Genomic DNA, 22,980 nt, shown 5'->3' with positions numbered 1-22,980 from the left:
CCCAGTTCAGGGAAGTTCTCAGCTATAATTTCTTCAAGTACCCCTTCAGCACCTTTCCCTCTCTCTTCCTCCTCTGGGATACCAATTATGCGTATATTATTTCTTTTTAGTGTATCACTTAGTTCTCTAATTTTCCCCTCATACTCCTGGATTTTTTTATCTCTCTTTCTCTCAGCTTCCTCTTTTTCCATAACTTTATCTTCTAGTTCACCTATTCTCTCCTCTGCCTCTTCAATCCGAGCCGTCGTCGTTTCCATTTTGTTTTGCATTTCGTTTAAAGCGCTTTTCAGCTCCTCGTGACTGTTCCTTAGTCCCTTGATCTCTGTAGCAAGAGATTCTCTGCTGTCCTCTATACTGTTTTCAAGCCCAGCGATTAATTTTATGACTATTATTCTAAATTCACTTTCTGTTATATTATTTAAATCTCTTTGATCAGTTCATTAGCTGTTGTTATTTCCTGGAGATTCTTCTGAGGGGAATTCTTCCGTTTGGTCATTTTGGATAGTCCCTGGAGTGGGGAGGACCTGCAGGGCCCTTCCCCTGTGCTGTGGTGTATAACTGGAGTTGGTGGGCGGGCCGCAGTCCGACCCGATGTCTGCCCCCAGCCCACCGCTGGGGCCACAGTCAGACTGGTGTGTGCCTTCTCTTCCCCTCTCCTAGGGGTGGGATTCATTGTGGGTTGGCGTGTCCCATCTGGGCTACTTGCACACTGCCAGGCTTGTGGTGCTGGGGATCTGGCGTATTAGCTGGGGTGGGTAGGCAAGGTGCACGGGGGCAGGAGGGGCAGACTTAGCTCACTTCTCCTTAGGTGATCCACTTCAGGAGGGGCCCTGTGGCAGCTGGAGGAAGTCAGATCCGCTGCCGGAGGTTTGGCTCCGCACAAGCACAGAGTTGGGTGTTTGCGCGGAGCGAGCAAGTTCCCTGGCAGGAACTGGTTCCCTTTGGGATTTTGGCTGGGGGATGGGCGAGGGAGATGGCGCTGGCGAGCGCCTTTGTTCCCCACCAAACTGACCTCTGTTGTCCGGGGGCTCAGCAGTTCTCCCTCACTTTGTCCTCCAGCCTTCCCGCTTTCTGAGCAGAGCTGTTAACTTATGACCTCCCAGAGGCTAAGTCGCGCTTGCTGTCAGAACACAGTCCCTCCGGCCCCTCCGCTTTTGCCAGCCAGACTCGGGGGCTCTGCTTGGCCGGCGAGCCGCCCCTCCGCCCCGGCTCCCTCCTGCCAGTCCGTGGAGCGCGCACCGCCTCGCCGCCCTTCCTACCCTCTTCTGTGGGCCTCTCGTCTGCGCTTGGCTCCGGAGACTCGTTCTGCTAATCCTCTGGCGGTTTTCTGGGTTCTTTAGGCAGGTGTAGGTGGAATCTAAGTGATCAGCAGGACGCGCGGTGAGCCCAGCGTCCTCTTACGCCGCCATCTTCCCTCTCCCCCTCAGGTATAATTATCAATCTATTTTTAGACTTTCAATTCTATTCTATAGGCATAAATGTCTACAATTTACTCAGTATTATTCAGTCTCGATTACTATAATGTTTAGAAATCAGGATATGTTAGTGCTTCAACTTTGTTCTTCTTTTTTCAAGAATTAGTTGGCTATTCTGGGTTCCATACATTTTCATAGGAATTTTAGGATCAGGTTATCAGTTTTGGCCAAAAAGGCAGCTGAACTTTTGATGATTATTATATTTACTCTGTAGATCAGTTTGGGAATATTGCTTCCTAACAATATTAGCTGTTGCAATCTGTACACGGGATGTTTTTCACTTTATTGATGTTTTCTTCAGTTTCTTTCAATTATGTTTTTTAGTTTTTAGTTTTCAGTAAACAAGTTTTGCATTTCTTTTGTTAAAACCCTAAGTATTTTATTCCTTTTGATGCTGTTATCAATGGGATTTTATTTTCAGACTGTTCATTGCTAATATAAAAAAAGCCATTGACTTTTTGTACCTTGATCTCACATCCTGTCACCTTGGCAAAATCATTTATTAGTTCTAGTAGTTTTTCCTCTGTGTGTATATATTCCTTAAGATTTTCTATATACAAGACCAAGTCATCTGTGAATAGAGATAGGTTTACTTCTTCCTTTCTAATCTGGACGCATTTTATTTCTTTTTCTGGCATAATTGCCCTGCACACCTATCACTACGATGTTAAATAAAAGTGGTGAACATCCTGGTCTGATCCCTGATCTTAGGAGGAAAGCGTTCAGTCTTTTACCATTACCATTCAGTATGATGCAAGCTGTGGGTTTTCTATGGAGACCCTTTTTAAGGTTGAAAAAGTTCTCTTATATCCCAAGTTTACTGAGTGATTTTTGTTTTCATGAAAGAGTGTTGGCTTTTTTTCACACGCTTTTCTGCATTTATTGAGATGATTATGTGACCTTTGTCCTTTATTCTGTTAATACGGTGTTTGACATTGATTTTCATATGTTGCATTCCTGGGATAAATCTCACTTGGTCATGATGGGATTTATATGTTGCTGGATTCAATTTGCTAGTATTTGTTGAGGATTTTGCATCTTCATTCATAAGGGATATTTGTCTAGTTTTCTTTTCTCATGATATCATTGTCTGGTTTTGGTAAAGGGCAGTTTTTCCACTCAAGATATTTTTGAAACATTTCTTCTGGGCTGACCTTCATAGCCATATAAGAAAAAAATTGGGTGCCTTGGTGACTCATTTGGTTGGGCGTCTGACTCTTGATTTTGGCTTGGGTCATGATCTCACGGTTCATGAGTTCAAGCCCCATGTCGGGCTCTGAGCTGACAGCACGGATAATGCTTGGGATTCTCTCTCTCCCTGTCTCTCTGCCCCTCCCCAACTTGCGCAGTCTCTCTCTCTCTGTCTGTCTCTCTTCAAAATAAATAAATAAACTTAAAAAAAATTACTCTCGCCTTTTATGGTCATACCTCACTATTACCTTTAGTTACTAAAAATGATATTACCCAGTTTTATCAACTACCATAATCACCATATTTGGCTTCCAATATCCCTTAGCTTTTTCTTAATATTCCTGAGAAACACTAAAACCACAATGGTAGCATTGAAGTGTATGAGCTGTACTGGGCGTTGTTCTGAGCACTTTATAAGAATCATTTCGCTTAATTTTCACAAAGCTAAGAACTAAGCACTACTATTATGCTCATTTCACAAATGAGGAAACCGAGGCAAAGAGAGGTAAAGTAACTTACCCCAGGTCACTCAGCTAGTAAGAGGCTGAGCTGGGATTCAAACCCTGGCATTGAACTCCCAAGTTCATGCTCTTAACCACTGTGTTTCAGTATTAAGAGTTTTCAAAAAGAATGTGTTTTAAGCATTTATGAAAATTTCAGAAGAGATAATGCAAAATTGTTTTGAGAATGTCAGCATAGTTGGAGAAAGCATATGTATCTTTTTGGGAAATCGTTCTAAAGATCCAAAACATATATTTATGGGAAAATCTGATACTTCTGTTTAAAATATTGGGCACATTGTCTCATATGGCAATGAAAACCTTTGATAGTAAATGGTCTTTTCCAGTATTTTTACTCTTGTACAAGTTCTGGAGAGTTTATACAAAAAGACCGTCTAAATGCCATTTCAAACTTTTTTATTTTCAAAGAAAAATAATGTGAGCAATCCTTTTAAAGCCTCCTTGAACAGTAAAATTGCAAATGCCTGGCCCTTGGAGAAATATTACAAAGTTGGTGTGTTGATTCTTCCTGCTCTCAGGACTTATTAGGAAAACCAAAACTTTAACTTGCATTCCTTCCCTCCTGTGCATCAAAGACACACACTGCACCCAGCAAACAGAAAAATATGTCTTATCAAATATAAATATGTTAAATGAGACACTCTATTAGTTGTTGATTAGTCAACAACTTCTTTTCTGCACCTACTATGTGAGATGCCTCAGGAGACAGGAGGTAGCAAAGTGTAGATGCCAAGGGCACGGGCTTTGCACTCAAACAGCCTTGCTTTGAGTTGAGCTCCACCACGTACTCTTTATGTCATCTCGGGCAAGTGTCTTAATCTCTTTAGGCGTCAGTTTTTTCACCTGTAAAATGAGGATAATAATAACATAATTATGTGAAGATGAAATTAGATAATCCACATAAAGCACATAGGTAATCCACATAAAAAAACTAGTGCCTAGCACATGGTGAGCACCCATTAAATATTAGTTACTGTTAGGAAATTAAAAAAAAACTGGGATAGCGTCTCAAGCCATTTACAATATCATAGATAACAGTAATAGGAAGCAGAATGTTCTATACATCCAAAGAGCAGAACATAAAAAGTGTTAATGGGGCTTTAAAGACCAAATGCCACAAAACAGCTGGAGAGGGGAGGAGGGGATCACAATTGCATTGGACTTGGAGGAAAGAGTAGTAACTCAAAGGCAATCAAAGGACATGGAAAAGACCTGGAAAGAACAGCAGAAGCAAAGATACAGAGGTGGGAGAGAGCCCTGTGTGGTCAGACTAGTCAGTGTGTAGGGTTTATGAGAAGGAGCTATGAAATACAAAGCTGGAAATGAGGCTGGAGATCCCTGACTTCCAAGTTAGGGAGTTTGGCAGTCGTGGTGTGTATGAAAATATTTTGAATGAGATTTTTAAATGAAAGTTGATGGTTTGCTTTTGTTTTTTAGATTCAGGATCCAAAATCATTTCAATTTAAAAAGCATTTTAAATTCTTGGGGAGTCACCGATCTTTTTGATCCACTCAAAGCTAACTTGAAAGGAATTTCAGGTAACACTTCTTCTTTCAAGCTTTTTGGCATTGTGCTTGGGGGCAGCTTTGTCATACTTTGATTAAGGGATTTTCATCTACAGAGGTTTCAATGGTACAGTCAGAGTTAACAATTTTAAAAGGATAAAGAAAGAGCTTTGCTTTATATAAAAATATGTTGCTTCAGATAACAGTCAAATGGGTTGGACTTTGTGGGGGAGGAGTGTTTCTTGAAACCTTTAAGCGCCGTTTTGGGAGACCACCTTCAGGGCGAGGTCAATAGCCGGAGAACACAATACAACTCACCCTCCCTCTGCCTATCATGACTAGGAACCTGCCAGAGACAGTGATTCAACAACAGAGGTCTTCATTCTGACCTCCCACTGTCATGCCAGCCTCACAGTCGCCCTTTGTTCCTACCTCCTCCCTCTCCCTCCCTCCTTGTATCACTTCTGGCTTCTAATAAGCTAACCTTGAGACTTTCCCTCAACCACCCAACTTCCTTTCTTCAAGTTACTCACGTACCTGTAACCTTGCCCTAAAATGTTCTCCTTCCCAAAGTCCATATTAAATTTATTTGCCCCTAGTGGACATGCTACTACTAATCAATAGGAACTGTATTTGCTTATGATCTGACAGGGAACTTACATAAAATATTCAAAAAGAATGGAATGCCAAAACCTTATGTTCCAGAATCCTCTCAGAAACCATTAGATAAACTATTTCTAACTCCAAAGGCTCAGGTTTGTTTCTGCTCTGGATACTAATATCCATTGGCGTCTTCATTGACCTTGATACTTTCTGTGCCCAAAGAGCTTCAGAATCTCCACTTTATTTTTTTTTAGAATCTCCACTTAAAATGCTAGAACCTCATAACACAGAGTTTTCTAAAGCATTACTCAAAATCTTCTTTTTTAAGCAATCACACACACACATACACACACACACACACACACACACACACACACAGGAATTTGGTCCACAAAAGCAGTCTTGGCTTGTGCTTTAGATGTGACCAGACAGACTAAATGGCAGTTACTTATCAAATAAAGCACAGGAGGAAGGATCTATTCTAGAGTGTTTAAAACCCACCAGCTGTGTACTCATTACCTAGACATGCAAAGAGATAATCAAACCACTAGTCAAGTTTGGGCACAGTGCCCCCAACAATGCTTGGCACACTGTGGATATCAAATAAATATTGTTGACTTGGTTGAATGACTCAACCAGAAAATTTCCATGGTGATGCAGGCATAATCTGATACTGTAGGGAATAGAAGAACAGTAGAGTGAAAGGATCAGAGGTCAAGGAAAGAGGAAGGGATTAAGAACTTCAGTATGCTCTATCTGTAATAATGTACAAAATGCAATTACAGTGTCTTCTTGTGACTCCAGACCTCAGCTAGGGCATTCCTGTTGTTGATGATGATACTATTCTTCTTTTGATCATTCTAGTTCAAAACTCTGGGGCCATTTTTACCTTTTCTTCTACAACACTACATTCAGTTAATCACTATGACATTGATTGTTCCTTCATAGCTCTTAATCTCTCTGCCTTTATGTCCTGGAAGTACATCTCAAAGTGCCATTAATCCTGTGTCCTCAAACAGGACTGAGCTTGACCCACATCATGCAGCTCCCCTACTGGTAAAGATTTTCAAGGCCCATAAGCTCTCCTGACAAGATGTAACAAGCAACCTACTTTAGAAAGAACATTTTTTTTTTTTGGTACCTTTTTTATAATGCAATTAAGGTCTATGTATATTTGTTCAAATCAGCAGAAATATAGGCTCATTGATTTAAGTTGTTAACTACTTATCAAGCAGTTAGCATGTGCCAAGTGTGAAGCTTGAATTCAAATATCTTACGTGATAAAACACATCAGCCTTATCTTCTCCCATAAAGTTTTGTTCCTCTAATAAGATGTATCACCAAATAATGACCCATCCCTGTTTTTATAAAGTTTTAATGAAACATAGCCACTCCCATTTTTTTACAGATCATCTATGGTTGTATTCCTGCTACACTGCAGAATTAGGCAGTTGCAACAGATGCCATATGGCCTGCAGTTGCTAAAGTATTTAGTATCTTGACCTTTACGGATAAGGTTTACCAACTAAAGTATTGCTTTCCAATGCCCTTCTTTAAACATAATCAAGAGACTAGTCACTTCTATGCTTAAGTGAGCTGTTGACTTAATTATAGAGACATGGTGACTGACTGTCTAACAAATAGTTTCATCATTCCTAAAATGAGGTCGCTACCACCCATCTCATATCTTACTTATGGAAATAAAATTCCTCAGCATATCGCAAACTATCAGCAGAGAGCTTGCCAGAAAATAAGTCATCAGAAAATGCTGGTCTCCCTTCTTACAATTAACGAGAAGTTACCAAGTAGTTTTGTACTATTGACAGAAGCTCAAACTACAGGACATTTGGCCTTTCCTCTCCATTTGGTTCCAATGCCCAGAATCACTTTACTCAAGTTCTCCTTCCACATTTAAAAGTCACTACTCGCCTATCTCTTCCTTCATGGCATCAAATCCTTTTTTGCTGCCTGAAAAAAACTTGTTCAATATCATCTTAAGGCCCAACTGAGCCTAGGCTATCATTTTTCTCCCCAGGCACCCTTGATACTACATGTTATAAAGCTTTTAAGAGTGATTCCAGCTTCACTTACACTAAAGATATCAGCTAGAGATTTACTTCTTGAGTAATCAGAAGGATAAGCAGGCTTTGATACAAACCCATGCTTCCTAATCCAAGAAATACTTCTTTTGCACAAACTTAAACCTTTGAAGAAACTATCTTATTCTTGACTTTTACAAAGGAGTAATTAGGTTCTGAACTCTGTTCGGTAAGAACTACAAGCTCCAAGTTATACAACTTAAATGAGCAAACCACACATAGTTGTTTGGTTGCATACTGAAGTTAACTTATGCCACACCAGATGACTGATCAGCACTGCACTAGGTCGGCCAGATTGTCAGATAGATCATTCCCAACTTCAGTTCCCCTCCCAAGAAGGCCACCTAACAACTATCCATAGACAAGTCACCACTGTGAAAATCCCAGCTCCCAGATGTAAGCTGAAGCACCCCTCTGAACCACAGAGACCGAGAAGGACCACATTAGAAAGGTAAGAGGAGCAGCTACACTCGGACTGCATCACCCTTCCTCCAGGCTGACACAGCAGTGCACCAAGAGGGCCCTTCCAGGCCTACTACAGTTTCTCCAGTGAGAAAAGGGAGCCAAGGTGGACACCCAACTCTTCCAGGACACTTTCTAGAAGGTCTATTCAGATCTTGCCTCCTGGAGATAACTAATAATCAGATAGAGATGGGGCGGGAGGGCAAGCCTTACATGAACCAGCCTTCAAACCTTGGCAGACCATGTTCCTGCCTGTAGCAGTACCCAAGCAAAGACCTCAGCTAAAAGCAATTCCCACTTACAAAGCCAGCCTGGTTGCCCCATCTGGCTGGAGAGCTTGGTTGGCAGTTCTGCCTGATTCTACAGTCAGTGGACTATACTACCTAATCAATGGACCGTACTACCACTCTACCTTGAAGAAAAGTGAATTCACAGCCCTGCCCGACACCTAAGCATAATCTCAAGTCCCATCCATTGAGGAAGCCTGACCAGAGAACTCAGATAGCTGAGAAGTCCATCCTACAGCTGTGCTTGGGCAGAGATCCTGGCCAGCAGCCCTGCCCAACTGTTGAGCATATTCCCTACCCCCAAGTAACCAAAGAGCCTGAAGAAATGACCTTGGGAAGCCTTGCAGCCCAGCCCACAGTGTTACCAAGTCACAGAGCCCAGTCTGCATCCCCACCCATCTTCAGGGCACAGCTGGCAGCCCCACCTGAACATGGAGTCCAGCCGGCAGCACCATCCACTTGGGAATCACAGTGTGAGACTCCACCTGACCAGGAAGGATCGTGGAGCCCATCCCATAACTACCCAGTCATGGTGTCCAAACAGTGGCACTACTATGTCAGGGAACACAGCCTACAACCCCATTTGACCAGAGTTGATTGCAGGGCTAGTGGCTTAACCTGACAGTGGGTCATAGCCAGAAGCCCCACCTAAATAGGGAGCCCACCCAGCAGACCCACTTGAATACAGAACCCAACCAGCAGTCCCACCCAACCACAGAACCCAGCCAGCAGCATCCCCCTGCAACCTCAGAGCACATGGAGAGGCTTTGCCCAAATAGAGATCCTGATAGCAAGCCCCACCTACCCACAAATGCTATCAGCTAATTGGTAAAAGTCTTTACTTGCCAAAGCAAACCTGTAAAGCCTGGAAAAGGAGACTACTCACTTAAATGCACAGATACCAATACAAAGAAGCAAGGATCATGAAAAATCAGAAAAATATGACATCATCAAAAGAAATGAATAAAGCTCCAATAACTACCCTAAAGAAATGGAGATGTATGAACTGTCTGGCAAAGAATTCAGATAATCCTCTTAAAACAGTTCAGCAGACTACAAGAACACACAGACAACTAAACAATATTTGGAAAACAATGCATGAACAAAATTAAAAGTTCAAGAAAGAAATAGAAACCATCAAACAAAACAAAACAAAAAAACTAAACAGAGATCCTAAAGCTGAAGAGTACGACTGCACCAAAGAATACAATAAAGAGCTTCAACAACAGACTCAGCCAAGCAGAGGAAAGAATCAATGAACTAGAAGATAAGTCATTTGAAATTATCTAGTCAGAAGAGCAAAAAAAAAAAAAAAAAAAAAAAAGAATGAAAGAGTGAAGAAAGCCTATAGGAATTGGGGACTCCACAGAAAAAAACATATAATGAGAATTCCAAAAAATGAGGGGTAAAAAAAGAGAAACTACTTAAAGCAGTAATGGCTGAAAGCTTTCCAAACATGGGGAGATGAAAGGGGGTTCCAGATTCCTAATGCCCAAGGAATCCCAATAGGTTGAACCCAAAAAAGGCTACACCAAGACACATTATAATTAAATTGTTGAAAGTCAAAGAACTTTAAAAGCCGCAAGAGAGAAGAAACAAGTTACATACAAGAGAACCCACATAAGATGACCAATGGATTTCTCAACAGAAACTACAGGCCAGGATATAGTGGAATGACATATACAAAATTTTGGAGGGGGAAAAAAAAAACAACCCTGTCAACCAAGAATAGTATACCTGGCAAAGTTGTCCTTCACAAGTGAAGCAAAGATAAAAGTTTTCCAAACCAACAAAAACTAAGGGAGTTTATCACCACTAGACCTGCCTTACAAGATATGCTAAAGGACATTCTTCAAGTTGAAATAAAAGGATGCTAATTAATGTTGTAAAAATGTATGAATATATAAAAATTATTGGTAATGGTAAATATATAGTCAAAATTAGATTCTCTAATATTGTAATAGTGGCACATAATTACAATAAATCAATGAATTCAGTAAAGCTGCAGGATACAAAATGAACATGCAGGTATCAGTTGTGTTTCTTTACATTAACAATGAAGTACCTGAAAAAGAAATAAAGAAAACAATTCTGTTTCATTGATAGTTGCATCAGAAACATTAAAATACTTAGGAACAAATTTAACCAAGGGAGGTGAACTATCTCTGCATTGAAAACCACAGCACACTGATGAAAGAAATTGAAAAATATACAAATAAATGGAAAAATATCCTGTGTTCGTGGATTAGAAAAATTAATATTGTTAAAGGGTCTATTCTACCCAAACCAATCCTCAGATTCAATGCACTCCCTATCAAAATGCCAATGCCAATGACATTTCCCACAGAAATAGAAAAAAAAAAAAAACTCTAAAATTCATATGGAACCAAAAAAATCCCCAAATATCCAAAGCAATGCTGAGAAAAAAACAAAGTTAAAGGGATCACACTTCCTGAGTTCAAACTGTATTATGAATATATAGTAATCAAAACAGTAAGGTACTGGCATAAAAACAGACACATAGGGAAATGGGACAGAATCAAGACCCCAGAACTAAATCTATGTATATACAGTCAACTAATATTTGACAAGGAAGCCAAGATTACTCAATGGAGAAAAGATAGTCTTTTCAATAAAGAGTGCTGGGAAAACTGGATATTCAGATGCAAAAGAATAAAACTGGACCCCTATTTTATAACATTCACAAAAATTAACTCAAAATGGATTAGAGACTTAAATGTCTGAAACCATAAAACTAGAAGAAAACATAGGAGAAAAGTTCCTTGAAATTGGTCTTGGCAACGATTTTTTGGATCGGACACCAAAAGTATAAGCAACAAAAGCTATAAACAAGTGGGACTACATCAAACTAAAAGCATCTTCAGAGCAAAAGAAACAACTAACAAAATGAAAAGGCAACCTACAGAATGGGAGAAAATATTTATAAACCACATATCTAAAAGATTAATATCTAAAATATATAGGGAACTCACACAACTTAATTGCAAATAATAACAATCTGATTTTTAAATGGGACAGAGTATCTGAACGAACGTTTTTCCCAATAAGATTATTCAAATGGCCAACAGGCACATGGAAATATGATGAATATCGCTAATCATCAGGGAAATGCAAATCAAAACTACAGTGAGATATCACCTCATACCTGTTAGAATGGCTATTATCAAAAAGACAAAAAATAACAAATACTGGCAAGGATACAGAAAAAGGAACCCTTGTGCACTATTGAGGGGAATGTAAATCAGTCCAACCACTATGGAAAGCACTATGGAGGTTCCTCAAAAAATAAAAATAGAACTACCACATGATCCAGCAGTTCTACTTCTGAGTATGTATTCAAAGGAAATTAAATCACTGTCAAAGAGATAACTGCACCCTCGTGTTCACAGCAGCATTATTTGCAATAGCCAAGATACAGAAAAAAACCTAAGCGTCCATCAACGGATGAATGGATAAAGAAGCTGTGGTATATATATTTTGATGGAATAGTATGTAGCCATAAAAAAGAAGGAAATCCTGCTACTGGCAACAACATAGAAAAACCTTGAGGGCATTATGCTAAGTGAAATAAATCATACAGAAAGACAAACACTATATAATATCACTTACATGTGGAACCTAAACCAAAATCAAACCTCATAGAAACACAGAGTAGATTGATGGCTGCCAGAGGCAAGGAGCGGGGGAGTTGGGGAGTTGAGTGAAGGTGGTCAAAGGGTACGAACTCCCAGTTATAAGTTCTAGGGATGTAATGTACAGCATGGTGACTATAGTCAACAATACTGTACTGTCTATTTGAAAGTTGCAAAGACAATAGATCTTACAATTTAATACACGCAAAAAAAATTGTAACTATGTGAGGCAATGAATGTGTTAACTAATCTTATTGTGGTAATCATTTTGCAGTATATACATATATCCAATCATCACATTGTGCACCTTAAACTTACATGTTATATCAGTTATAATCCAATAAAGAGCTAGGGTGGCAAGAGAAGTGGGCAAGAGGAGAACAGAGAAAGCAACAAACCACATCCTGGCTTCAGGGGCCATTTTAGATTCTTTTTAGTAATCTCTCTCTATATCCTGGGCTCAGTGCTATTCCATATTTTACATTCCATATTTTACAGACACATTCCATATTTTACAACTAAGCAATAAAAAGAGGAGAAAGATAAACTAGAAGGAAATTCTGGTAATAACTTTTTTAAAGCACTAAATTTGTCAATAGTAAGTAATAATAATTGGAAAGGCAAATAACACAGCAAATGATGTTTATCCTACATTATGAGAAGCTGAGGATCAAATGTTGGGATATTGGTTTACATTTTCCAAGTCTTGTGTTTACACAATGTCATTATGAAGAAGACTCTTAAGCCTTTTGAGACTGATCAACCACACACAAAGAATGATGGTCTCTACGAACAAAGGGGAAAGAGGTCTCTACGAACAAAGAATGATGGTCTCTACGAACACTGAAACAGTTGTTTGGGTGAAACTTGCCAAAGACCTATTCTGTACTGTACCCCTATGATTTTATAGATACCAACCAACATTTCCTTACAGGTGAAATCAGATTAAAGAATATTAAGGCAGCTGTTTTATGGAGAAATGAAACAAATGTACAACATGAGGAGTGTCTATTATTCACTCATCCAACGTTTACTGAACACATAGATGTACCAAGCATTATTATGTTAGGTGAAGTAAAAAAGGTTTAAAACTGATAAAATAGCTTCTGCCTTCTAGAAGCTAACAATCTAAAAAGAAAGGTTGACATAAACACTTGACAATATTATGGAAGAGTGGAGAGTATGCCAGGAGGAAGGGTAGGAAGAATCTTACTACTTTGCTTTGGATAATGAAATGTAATATAGGAGCAAATGGTTTATAGGGGCTACACTTTCCCAGAATGCTAATCTGGTCAATTTAGAGACAGGGGATGGTGTGGGTCTTTCTATGGTTAAACACTACATATTACAGTCTTCCTGCAGAGATTCACTACAAACAATAGCAAATAATCAGCTCTAAGAAGTCCACTAGTAAAAACAAAAGCACGAAACTATTCAACCTGCATTTCCCATCTTAATTCATCATGGAACCCTTTTTATAGAATAGCACCTATAAACAATCTGGGAACAAATTTGGGGAAAACAGGTTGTATGATCCTCAACGGCACAAAGCAACTGCCAACAATGCCAACAGGAAAAGACAAGCCCAAAGTAGGAAGATTCCTCCGTGCTTGGATTCTTCTAGGTTGACTTCATTAGTTGCATAACATTTCAGTAGCTACTTGACAAAAGCAAGCAAATAGGGATCTGTAATACAAGATCACACAAGAAGAAAAACGCAAACCTACAGATGACTCCTGAATTCTTATTTTGATCACAAATGTTGGTCTTCTGAAATGTTAAGTCTTACCAGAGATATAATTTAAGAGAGGTGTGGATGCTGGGGCAAGACAGGCCACGGCTCTTGGCTGTGCCAACATGTAACCGTCAATTATCGGGCCACTCCTGTAGTGTGATGGAGAAAATCTCTTTAAATGAAGCTCCTTGACTGCAGTGTCCAGAAATTGTAATAGCCAAATCTATCTAACCAAAGACTCACTCATACCAGTTGGTCCCATTTTTCACACTGTGTCAAGGTGCCTGGTCTCTAACACAACCACATTTACTACATTTTAGCTGATACAGAGTTTCACAGTGAACTTCTGCTAACTTCATTAACACTTATTTTAAATGTTCAGACACCATACCATAGTCATGAAATCACAGATTAGTAAAACCTCATGACCATCAAAGAACCATTTTTTTTTCATCCACAGAATTCTAACTCTGGCACTGCATTTGTTCATTCAACGAATGAGAGAGACAATTAATTAGAGATAAATTTACTTTCTAAAAGATCCTACAGATCCTAGAGACCAACTAGGTCTCTAAATAAATCTAAATAAATCAGATTCTTTACTGGTTTTAGGACAAATGATACCAGATCAATGTTTCCATTGATTTTTCCCTTCCTCTGGCCCTTGTCTGGTCCCCTTCAATGATGCTGGAAAATAACTGTTTCTTACAACAAATACAGCCAACTCACAATTTCCTGGGTATACCTTATTTAGAAGATGGACGAACCTGCTGCATATCCTACACTCGGCTGGTTTTATGCTCTCACGACATTCATTTGCTTCTCCTTGTATGTGCATGAAAAATGCAAGACAATTTAATTAGTCTAAGATGAAACACAGCTCTCTCTAAATACAGCATGTATATTGAAATGACTATTTTAAGGCTCATGCCACAGACCCCTTTCCAGTGGCATGTGAGAGGTGACTAGAATACACTTTTTGAAAGGTGGCATTGTTTGTGTGGAGGGGTGGGGTAGAAATGGGTGCTGCACGGTCAGAAAACCTGCAAATGCCCAAGTTCTACTTCTATCAAGTGCATGACTTCAGATCACTTAACAGCTCATTCTCAAATGAAAGGGTTGGTATAACTGACTTCTGAAGTTTCTTCTAGTTCTAAAGGTTCTTACTTTCCTTCAATATTATGTCGTCAAGTACCATTTCACTGTGGAGAGCTGTTTAAAAATGATTGATGGTTAAATTACAAAAACCTGTCAGTTCCTCCAACTTAATCACTCCTATTCCTATTTGCTAAGCTTACATCTTTGAAGTTGATAGCACACAACTATTATAGTTCTGACCTCTCATTATCTTTCCAGATGCTAGCCCATGCAAGTTAATTGCATAACTGATATACCTCAGTATATAGAATGCAGCTTGAGACACATTTTTAATACACTGAGTTATGCCTTTTAAGGCCCATAGTACAAACCTGTAACTGTCATTTAAAAGTGGCTCTGAAAATGCAGTCCAAGAAAGCATTCAAGGGAGACCATCTCAGAAGCTGGCTGAAAAAGGATTCTTGGACTCCAGAATCTGCATTTTGACACATCCTCTGGTGAAAATACTGGCTGAGGATTTCAATATGAACTACAAGTTACTCGGGAAAATTAACATTGAAAAAACAGGGCCCAGCTCTAAATATTAATTTGGGAGGGGTTATTTATTAAACTCACCAAATCTGAGGTTTTGAAAGTTACATAAAAAATCGCAGCTTCAGAATTTTCCAAACAAATCCCTCCCTAGCTATCGTAAGCAGCATGAGACTGTCATTAAGTACGTTCTTTAAAAGTACGCTCAAATCCTTAAGCCAAATGCATTAAAAATGGAAATAAGCAATTCACATTTTTATTTCTTGGGATTAGGCCAAGATGGCTTTTATGTTTCTGAAGCGATCCACAAAGCCAAGATTGAGGTTTCCGAGGAAGGCAGCAAGGCGTCTACAGCCACCGGTATGTTCATCAAGGGGTCAGCAGTGCTCAAGTCATACCTCTTGCCCTTCTATGCCTTTGTTAGGTTTATCCGGTTCAATCTTCACATTTCTAAACTTTGCCACTCAAAACCCCAAGTCCGGATGTGGTATATGTGGTATAGCAGTTTTTAAAAAGGAAGGTTAACACAAAGGGTTTGAAAAATGGTGAGAGAAGAGAAATCCAGTTTGAAAAGGATTTGTAGCATCATCCCCATAAACAAGGAATGAAGTCATTCTGAAAATCACCTTCAGGAAGGAATTTATTCCATGGAGCATTTTGAAAATGGGACACAGGGTTGCTAAGTGGCATCTTTTCTCTTTAATTTTCCCATTTGTACCCCATCATGACACTACACAAATACATTAGGATGTTCCGATTTCTTCAGAAATCAAGGGATATAACTGACTTCGGCTCCAATTTTAATAGTGACTTCCCTCAAATGAATAAAAAATGCAATAGTCTCCTATTCTTTCCCTCCTGCAGCTCTGTTGTTACTGAAAAGGTCTCGGATTCCTTTTTTTAAAGCAGATCGGCCATTCTTCTTTTTCCTGAGAGAACCCAACACAGGTATGACAGGATTTCTTGACACCATTCAGATATATTAAATATTTATCAGCATCTCTCTAGCAACAAGCGCCCGTTTGTCCACTGCAGCCTAAGACAAGCATTCCTTCTAGCTAGTTTCTACGGTGCTTCAGAAGCTTCCCATTTTCTTGTCGCGCATCCTGAGAAAGGGGAACATTTCTTAACTACAAAGGAAACTAATACCCTCCGTGTGGTTTTTGGCTTTTCGGCTCATTTGTTTGTTGATGTGGATTTTTAAAAATTCAGGTTTCTACTGCTGGGGAAGATTCAGAAAGATCATGAAAGTAATGTAAGTGATTCATCTGGACTCCCACCCCCCCCACCCCCGCCCCCCATTGTTGCCTCACTTTCTCATCACTGTAGGACAAAAGATAGCTCCTTCAGGGCACTAGTGTGTCCAAGGAGTCTTTTGACTCAGCAACCCCAGTATTCTAGTGAATGCACCTAGATTTCTATAGTTTTTCTGTTGGTCTTTCTCAAGCTGGCCGAAATTACACAAAAATCAAGTGTTTGCCCAAGTACTTCTTAGTTCCACTATACAACTTCATCTTAAGCCAGAAATGGTATGGACCAGGCAAAGCCTCAGCACATCAGAGGGACAAGCGGAGCTCCTCTCATTTCAGCGATGAAAAAGGATTCTAAGTATTCCTCTCCGTGTTTCCCCCTCCCCCCTCCCCATTATTTATCAGCCTAGGAAGGAAAAGAGATTCTCAGTAAAGAGTTGTTGGCAAGTCGAAACAATGTGTTAAAAAGAAATAGGATGGAACAAGACTAACAAAATCAAGCAAAAGTGGATCTACTTTAACTAAACATCAGGCATTATTTTTATTTATGGAGAGAAAAAAAAGTCAAAAGTTAGAATAATGAAAATTACGCATAAGTTTTACACAAATTGTTAAGGAAATACTGTCAACATCATTTTATCTGAGAATCATTTGCATACTGCTGTAACTTGTGCTGGAAATCAAAGGAACACTTTTGTGACAAAAAGGATGAAGATAATCATTCACTAGGAAATAATCTATTGGGGGATTCTTTGGGGAGAAAAAGTCCATCAACAGAATATATCCTCCTAGGATTTCACCATGATCATTGCATCCCCATGTTTATTAGATGAAATTGTCACTTATCACTCAGAACAGGCAACAGAGAGCCCTCTCTTAGAAAGGATACATGTCCAAAAAATGAAAGATGAAAAAAGTGACAGGCTCTACTCCCTCAAGAAACAGAGACAGGACTAAATGCAAATAGGAAGGTCATTGTCAAAAGCTGATAGCCAATACAAGTTGATGACAGTTAAAGAGACCGAGATCCCTTTTGGAATTCAGCTGCGTAACAATGACGTAAAACCTCTACACTAGTGAAGGACACACCACTGTTTCGATGACAGGAGTTTTCAGAACTGCCTCAGTGAACACATGAACATAAAAGGCTAATCCAAAACCAGTTCCGTAATCCGCCGCACATCTGAATATAGTCTTTGTGAATTTATTTACCTCTTTCTGGGAGGTACTCGCCCACACCACACACGGCACAGTGACTACTCTCCTGGGGAGAGGGGTGTCGAAGAGATAGCAATCAGTCTCAGCCTTCAGTACACCAAATTGACACATCTTACTGATAAGGGCAAATAATGAATCCATTGACAAATGGGACACATACGGGAACGTTAAGAAAAACGATCATCTCAAGATTAAACTGTTAGAGAGTATCATTTGTCCAGCCTAAAGTCACCCAGTGACCTAGAGGGCCAAAAAAGACAGGATATTCCCCTTAAATTCAACCCCCCGTTGCTTACAAGAATTCTATAGTATTTCACTAATTTAACTAATATGCCCAGTTTCTTAAAATATAAAAAACCTTCGAGATGGGATATTAAGCTTGAGTTTTGATTAGTTTCAAACCTTAGGACTAGGTTTTGGATGAGGCTATCGAGTATGGTGACAGAGAGATTAAGGACAGAAAGAGGAGACTGAACAAACTGCTCTTCCCAGATTCATCCCCAGAATGTAATCAAGGTGAAGGGTTTAAAGATGATCACCTCAGGAGCAATCTATAAAATGGAAATAAGAACTTCCTGATAAGGAAAGCTGCTAAACATCAGATTAGGCTGAATCCCTTTCCTAAATATTCTTGTTAAGTATGAACTTTTATTCGAATGACTTGTAATCCCTTCTATTAATCTCAGAATCTAAATATACATCATTTAAGACAATTAAATCCAGACAATATATTCTGGATTTTGTGTAGCTCCTGAATTTAGCAGTGACTGCAGGTAATTACCTTGACAATTCCATCTATTAAATGATATCCTGCTTTAAAGGTATTTTGTAGAGGTAAAAAAGGTTTAAAGAGTTGCATATGAAAATACTATGTAACGTTACATTAAATGCTTCTTTTTCTTGACAGGATTTGTCTTCAGTATTGGGAGCGTTTCAAATCCCCTAGACTAAATTAAGAGATCTCAAGCGTGTTCTCCACTGTCAACTATGCTTTTCTTCATAAAAAGTTACAATTGCATTCTGCTATACCCCTGAAATTTTAAAAATGTTCCGCGAAAGTGTAAAAAGATAAGGGTATGTGATTTTCAAATATTATGAAACTAAAATTCCATCAATTTTACTATGATTTTATAAATTTATTTTGCCCTCTGTTAATCTAAATGTATTTTAACCTTCTCTTCTATTGGTTACCCCAAAAGCACTACAAGGCACAGCAGTGATCTATGAAAGGTGAGTGAGGAGTCTGGTCACAGGGTCAACGTCCTCAGTGAAGACATCTGAGGTCGTGTTGGACTGAGAGTGGACAATGAATAGTGTTGGGTTTTCCTTCTGGGTATTTCAGGGGGAATACAAAATGAGCCAAGTCATCTTAAATGTTTCCTTTCCATTTAGCTTCTACACAAAATGAAGAGTTTAAGTGTAAGAACAGCAGAGGAAAACAGAGAGATCCCCTTTGAACTCCCAATTTGTTGTGGGCCTTCTGTAAGCATGGCATCGAGCTGCTAAAGGCTGGCCATTTCAGACTATGTGGTGTGCCCCAAAGTGACACCTCCCTCACTGGCAGCTCCAACTTAGTGCCACCCACAACCCTAGCGAGAACGGAAAAAGACGTGGAAGGGGAGTAAGGAAGCCACTAATGCCAAAGCTGTCTGCGTTTTAAACAGCTTTTAAAGTGTCTGCCTATTTGCCACAGATACCGTCTTTTCTACTATCTAGGCAGAAATGGGAGCATGTTGGTGTAGCCAACAAAACCTAAGAACATAGAGTAAAAAGACAATGCAGATTATGTAACAGATAATTACAGTTAGCTTTAACAAATATGAGCTTCAAGTGGTGTATTTGTCCAATGCTTAAAAAGCAAGGCCTTTAAAATTCCATTATCCTTAAGATGGTTTTAAATGATTACTTTAAATGTGATTATTTCCTAAACCACACAAGAGTAAAATAGAGCATTTATTGATGGAATAACAAAAGTGCTTTTCTTAAATATTCTTCAAAATACATTTGTACAACTTACAATAATATATCCAAAATAACTGTATATACAAAACATTACCTAGTTTTAATGTATGTGCTTTTTTCCCCAAAAATTACAAAGTAACTTTTTATTATTTTTTTTTTTTTGGCAAAGTTCAACCTTAACAGAGGTGACAATTTTAAAGGTTGGTTTAAGAAAATAGAACCTGAGGGAAATTGACACGCAAGAGTCAATGACAAGCAAGAGATTTGGAGGAATATTTTTAGTTTGTTAAATAAAAATGTGTTTTAGAGTGATATTTTTCACATTACAAAAATAAACCAAAATGAAGAAAAGGTCACTGTAAAATGATGGAAAAAGGATCTGTAGACTTGCTCTTAGTATTTCAAATAGCCAACAATGCATGTCAAAAAATGAATTCAAGATCACAACAGTCTTGTATTTACTTTGTATTTGGAGAAGATAGTGAAATAAGTGGCCACATTCTGTTTTCTTTTAATTGCTATTAATATGGTTGATCTGATTGGCTCGTCGATGAATTTCATCCAAGAAGTTCTCCAGTTGTTCTATTAGCATTCGCTTTTTAAACCTGTATAAAAAAATAAGTGATAGCACTCTCAATTTCTTTTTAATGGATATAGATCAGTATAATGCTTTTTTTAAAGACAGAAACTGCCTTGGGAAGATTTTTCAAAGTAAAATGAAAATGAAAAACAACAACTTTATGATATATAAAATCCACTGGAAGATAATAAGTAAATTATTTTATCAGTGCAGAATTGCAGTTTGTTCCTAAAACAAATAATCCAGGCCCAGGTACAATGGAAGTCAGAGATTTGTTCCACAACCAAAAAGAAAAAAAACCCTAACATTTACAAGGGTTACAAATATTCCAACAAAATTTGGACTCCTAAAGCAATGATTCCAATAGCTTCTTATGCTCTTTAATTTTTTTTTTTAATGTTTGTTTATTTTTGAGAGAGAGAGAGAGAGAGAGAGAGAGCGAGAACAAGCTGGGGAGGGGCAGAGAGAGAAGGAGAGACACAGAATCCGAAGCAGGTTCCAGGCTCTGTCAGCACAGAGCCCGACGCAGGGCTCAAACTCACGAACCGCGAGATCAAGACCTGAGCCGAAGTCGGACGCTTAACTGACTGAGCCACCCAAGTGCCCCTACTTCCTATGCTCTTTAAAAGTTGTATGTTGAAAGAATGTGAACAAAGTATGAATATAATCCCCACAAAAGGGAAGAAGAAATGACAGTTGGATAGTAACGTTTAAAAACCCTGGTGTTCTACTATTACAGTTTGAAAGCTAACAAATCAAGGATAATTAGACATCTGCAGTATAGGATAATATAGCAAACACTGAAAGTTCAAGTGGCAATTTAAAATTTTCTTCACTAATATAGTAGACTAAAATTGCATTCGTCTACGTAAGTTATTAATACTGCTGATGCTTTTTAGAATATCCAAAAACACTGTCCAATCTATATCCACTTCCTCTCTACTTGTAAATTAATATGAATAGCCACCATAATATTACACAACTCTCTAAAAGGTGTTAGTAGAGAGTGCAGGCCACCAGGAATATAGCTAAATCCATGATGAAGTTTGAGCTGACAGAATGTTACATAAAGAATAGATTAAATACTCAAAATTAGTAACATGAAAAGTCACTGCCTTATTTTGAACCCTCAAAGTGGTGTATGCTCTAGCTACTCCAAAAAAACCCCAAACAAACAAACAAAAAGTAACTGCTCTATCTAAAAATGCCTTTATGAGTAGCATGGAAGAAACTGGGGGACTTTTAAAGGCTGTGTATATTTGAAAGGTCAGAGGAGATAACCCTAAGTTTTCTCACAATACTAAAGAAGTCTTCAAAGAAAAAGTCTTGTGTACTCACTACTCATACAACCATGCTTTCCAGTTAACTGCACTTCATAGTTACCATTTATAATCTTGATCCACATTCCTTGTACTAAAGTACATAATCCTGGGCTACTGAAGCAATCAGAATAAGGCCCATTTGTCCAACTCTGCTCCCCTTAATTACATGTTTTCCCACATACAAATGAACAGCATTCAAATATTGTCTTCCAAGGTTATTTCTAATCACTGATTAATATCAACTGTAGTCCAAATATACAAAGGAGAAAAGCTGAAGGCTATAAAATATAAAGACCCCAAAAAGGCACAGAGTAGGATCAATGAGAATTATGCAAGTATCTATAATCTACAGGGAGAAAAGGTCCATAATTGGTGAAGAATTTGTGTGTGGCTATTTTTTAAGTGAATTTCTTTCAATAAACTAAAACAGAGGAGGAGGAGGAGGAGGAGGACACACATGGCTGTGTCATATGCATGCATAACACCACAAGTACAGATACTGTTACAACAGTTACAACTGTTACAACACTGACTGTAAACTGGGGACTCATTTCATAATCATTTCATAATGTACAACAGGTTATTTACCTTGATGCTTCTTTAATGACATTTTGCAAAAATATTAGTCTTGTTTGTAAACTGCCTTGCACATGCTTCAGTAAAGTGAAGATTCTTTCATATTCTTAAAACAAGAGAAGCAAAGAAAAAAATTAGTGGCTTTTCTGTGCACTCTTATTCAATATTTTTCTACTGCAGTTTACGGTATCAAGATATGCTAAACCAAACCAAAATATTCTACCACTCATTAATACACATATTTCATCATATATCAATCAAGATAAAATAACTTGGTAAACACAGAAGTTTTGGTAAAAGTTCCCATTAAGATATCAAACATAAAGCTTAGAAAGTACGTGACTAGCTTTTGGTACTGGCCACTGAAAAAGCAGCAGCAAGTAGCCTTTATAAAATTGCATACTTATAATTTAAATTCTCAACTACAGTTAACAAGATGGGGAGGGGCATATGGAGACAGAAAAACTGGTTAAGAGTGCTAGTTCAGTTTCAAGTTTTCACCTAAAATTCTGCCAAGGACTATAAACTCCTAAATGGCAAGGGCTGTCTTACCCACTTTTGAACCACCCATGGGTGTTCCATTAAAGCACATGGTCCGTCAAGCTGTCAACATCTTTGAATGGATGTCATAATACTGAAATTTTATGCCAAAGTTCTTTTATATTCATTTCATAGATTGCTTTTATAACTTTAGGGTTTTGGCCTAAACACATCCCTGCTCACCATCATAGTTTAACCCTTAAACACAGTGGTAGACACTATGTCAGGAACTCTACGGAGATGAAACTATTTAATATTTGCTACACTTTTGGGGGTCTGCTGCTACATTAAATTCCAGTTGCTGTTTAGAATACTCAAGACTACAGGTTCCTGTCATAGTAGGAACTATGTGTAATTTGTCTGTGTGTTCTT

The 22,980-nt window shown here is 38.6% G+C and overlaps 2 protein-coding genes across 3 annotated transcripts in view; one reads left to right on the top strand and one right to left on the bottom strand.

Moving 5' to 3' along the window:
• Positions 1–18,629, top strand: part of SERPINE3 (serpin family E member 3) — a 51,146-nt gene extending 32,517 nt beyond the window's left edge. Inside the window, exons 7-10 of the mRNA XM_049647309.1 lie at positions 4,625–4,725; positions 15,434–15,520; positions 16,025–16,108; positions 18,536–18,629. Coding sequence (XP_049503266.1) covers positions 4,625–4,725; positions 15,434–15,520; positions 16,025–16,108; positions 18,536–18,579 — 316 coding nt within the window. The 3' untranslated portion in view covers positions 18,580–18,629. The remainder of the gene's footprint in view (positions 1–4,624; positions 4,726–15,433; positions 15,521–16,024; positions 16,109–18,535) is intronic.
• A 933-nt stretch (positions 18,630–19,562) lies between these two features.
• The window catches only part of INTS6 (integrator complex subunit 6), an 89,608-nt gene continuing 86,190 nt past the window's right edge, over positions 19,563–22,980 (bottom strand). For both annotated transcript variants that reach the window (XM_049647438.1, XM_049647437.1), the window contains 2 exons: positions 22,081–22,174; positions 19,563–20,195 (listed from right to left, as the gene is read on the bottom strand). In XM_049647438.1, the coding sequence (XP_049503395.1) occupies positions 20,102–20,195; positions 22,081–22,174 (188 nt within the window). In that variant the 3' untranslated portion in view covers positions 19,563–20,101. The remainder of the gene's footprint in view (positions 20,196–22,080; positions 22,175–22,980) is intronic.

Source organism: Panthera uncia (genome assembly GCF_023721935.1).
Source record: "Panthera uncia isolate 11264 chromosome A1 unlocalized genomic scaffold, Puncia_PCG_1.0 HiC_scaffold_16, whole genome shotgun sequence".
NCBI lineage: Eukaryota > Metazoa > Chordata > Mammalia > Carnivora > Felidae > Panthera > Panthera uncia.
The sequence above is the reverse complement of the archived record's forward strand: the minus strand, read 5'-3'. Positions and strand labels throughout refer to the sequence as shown.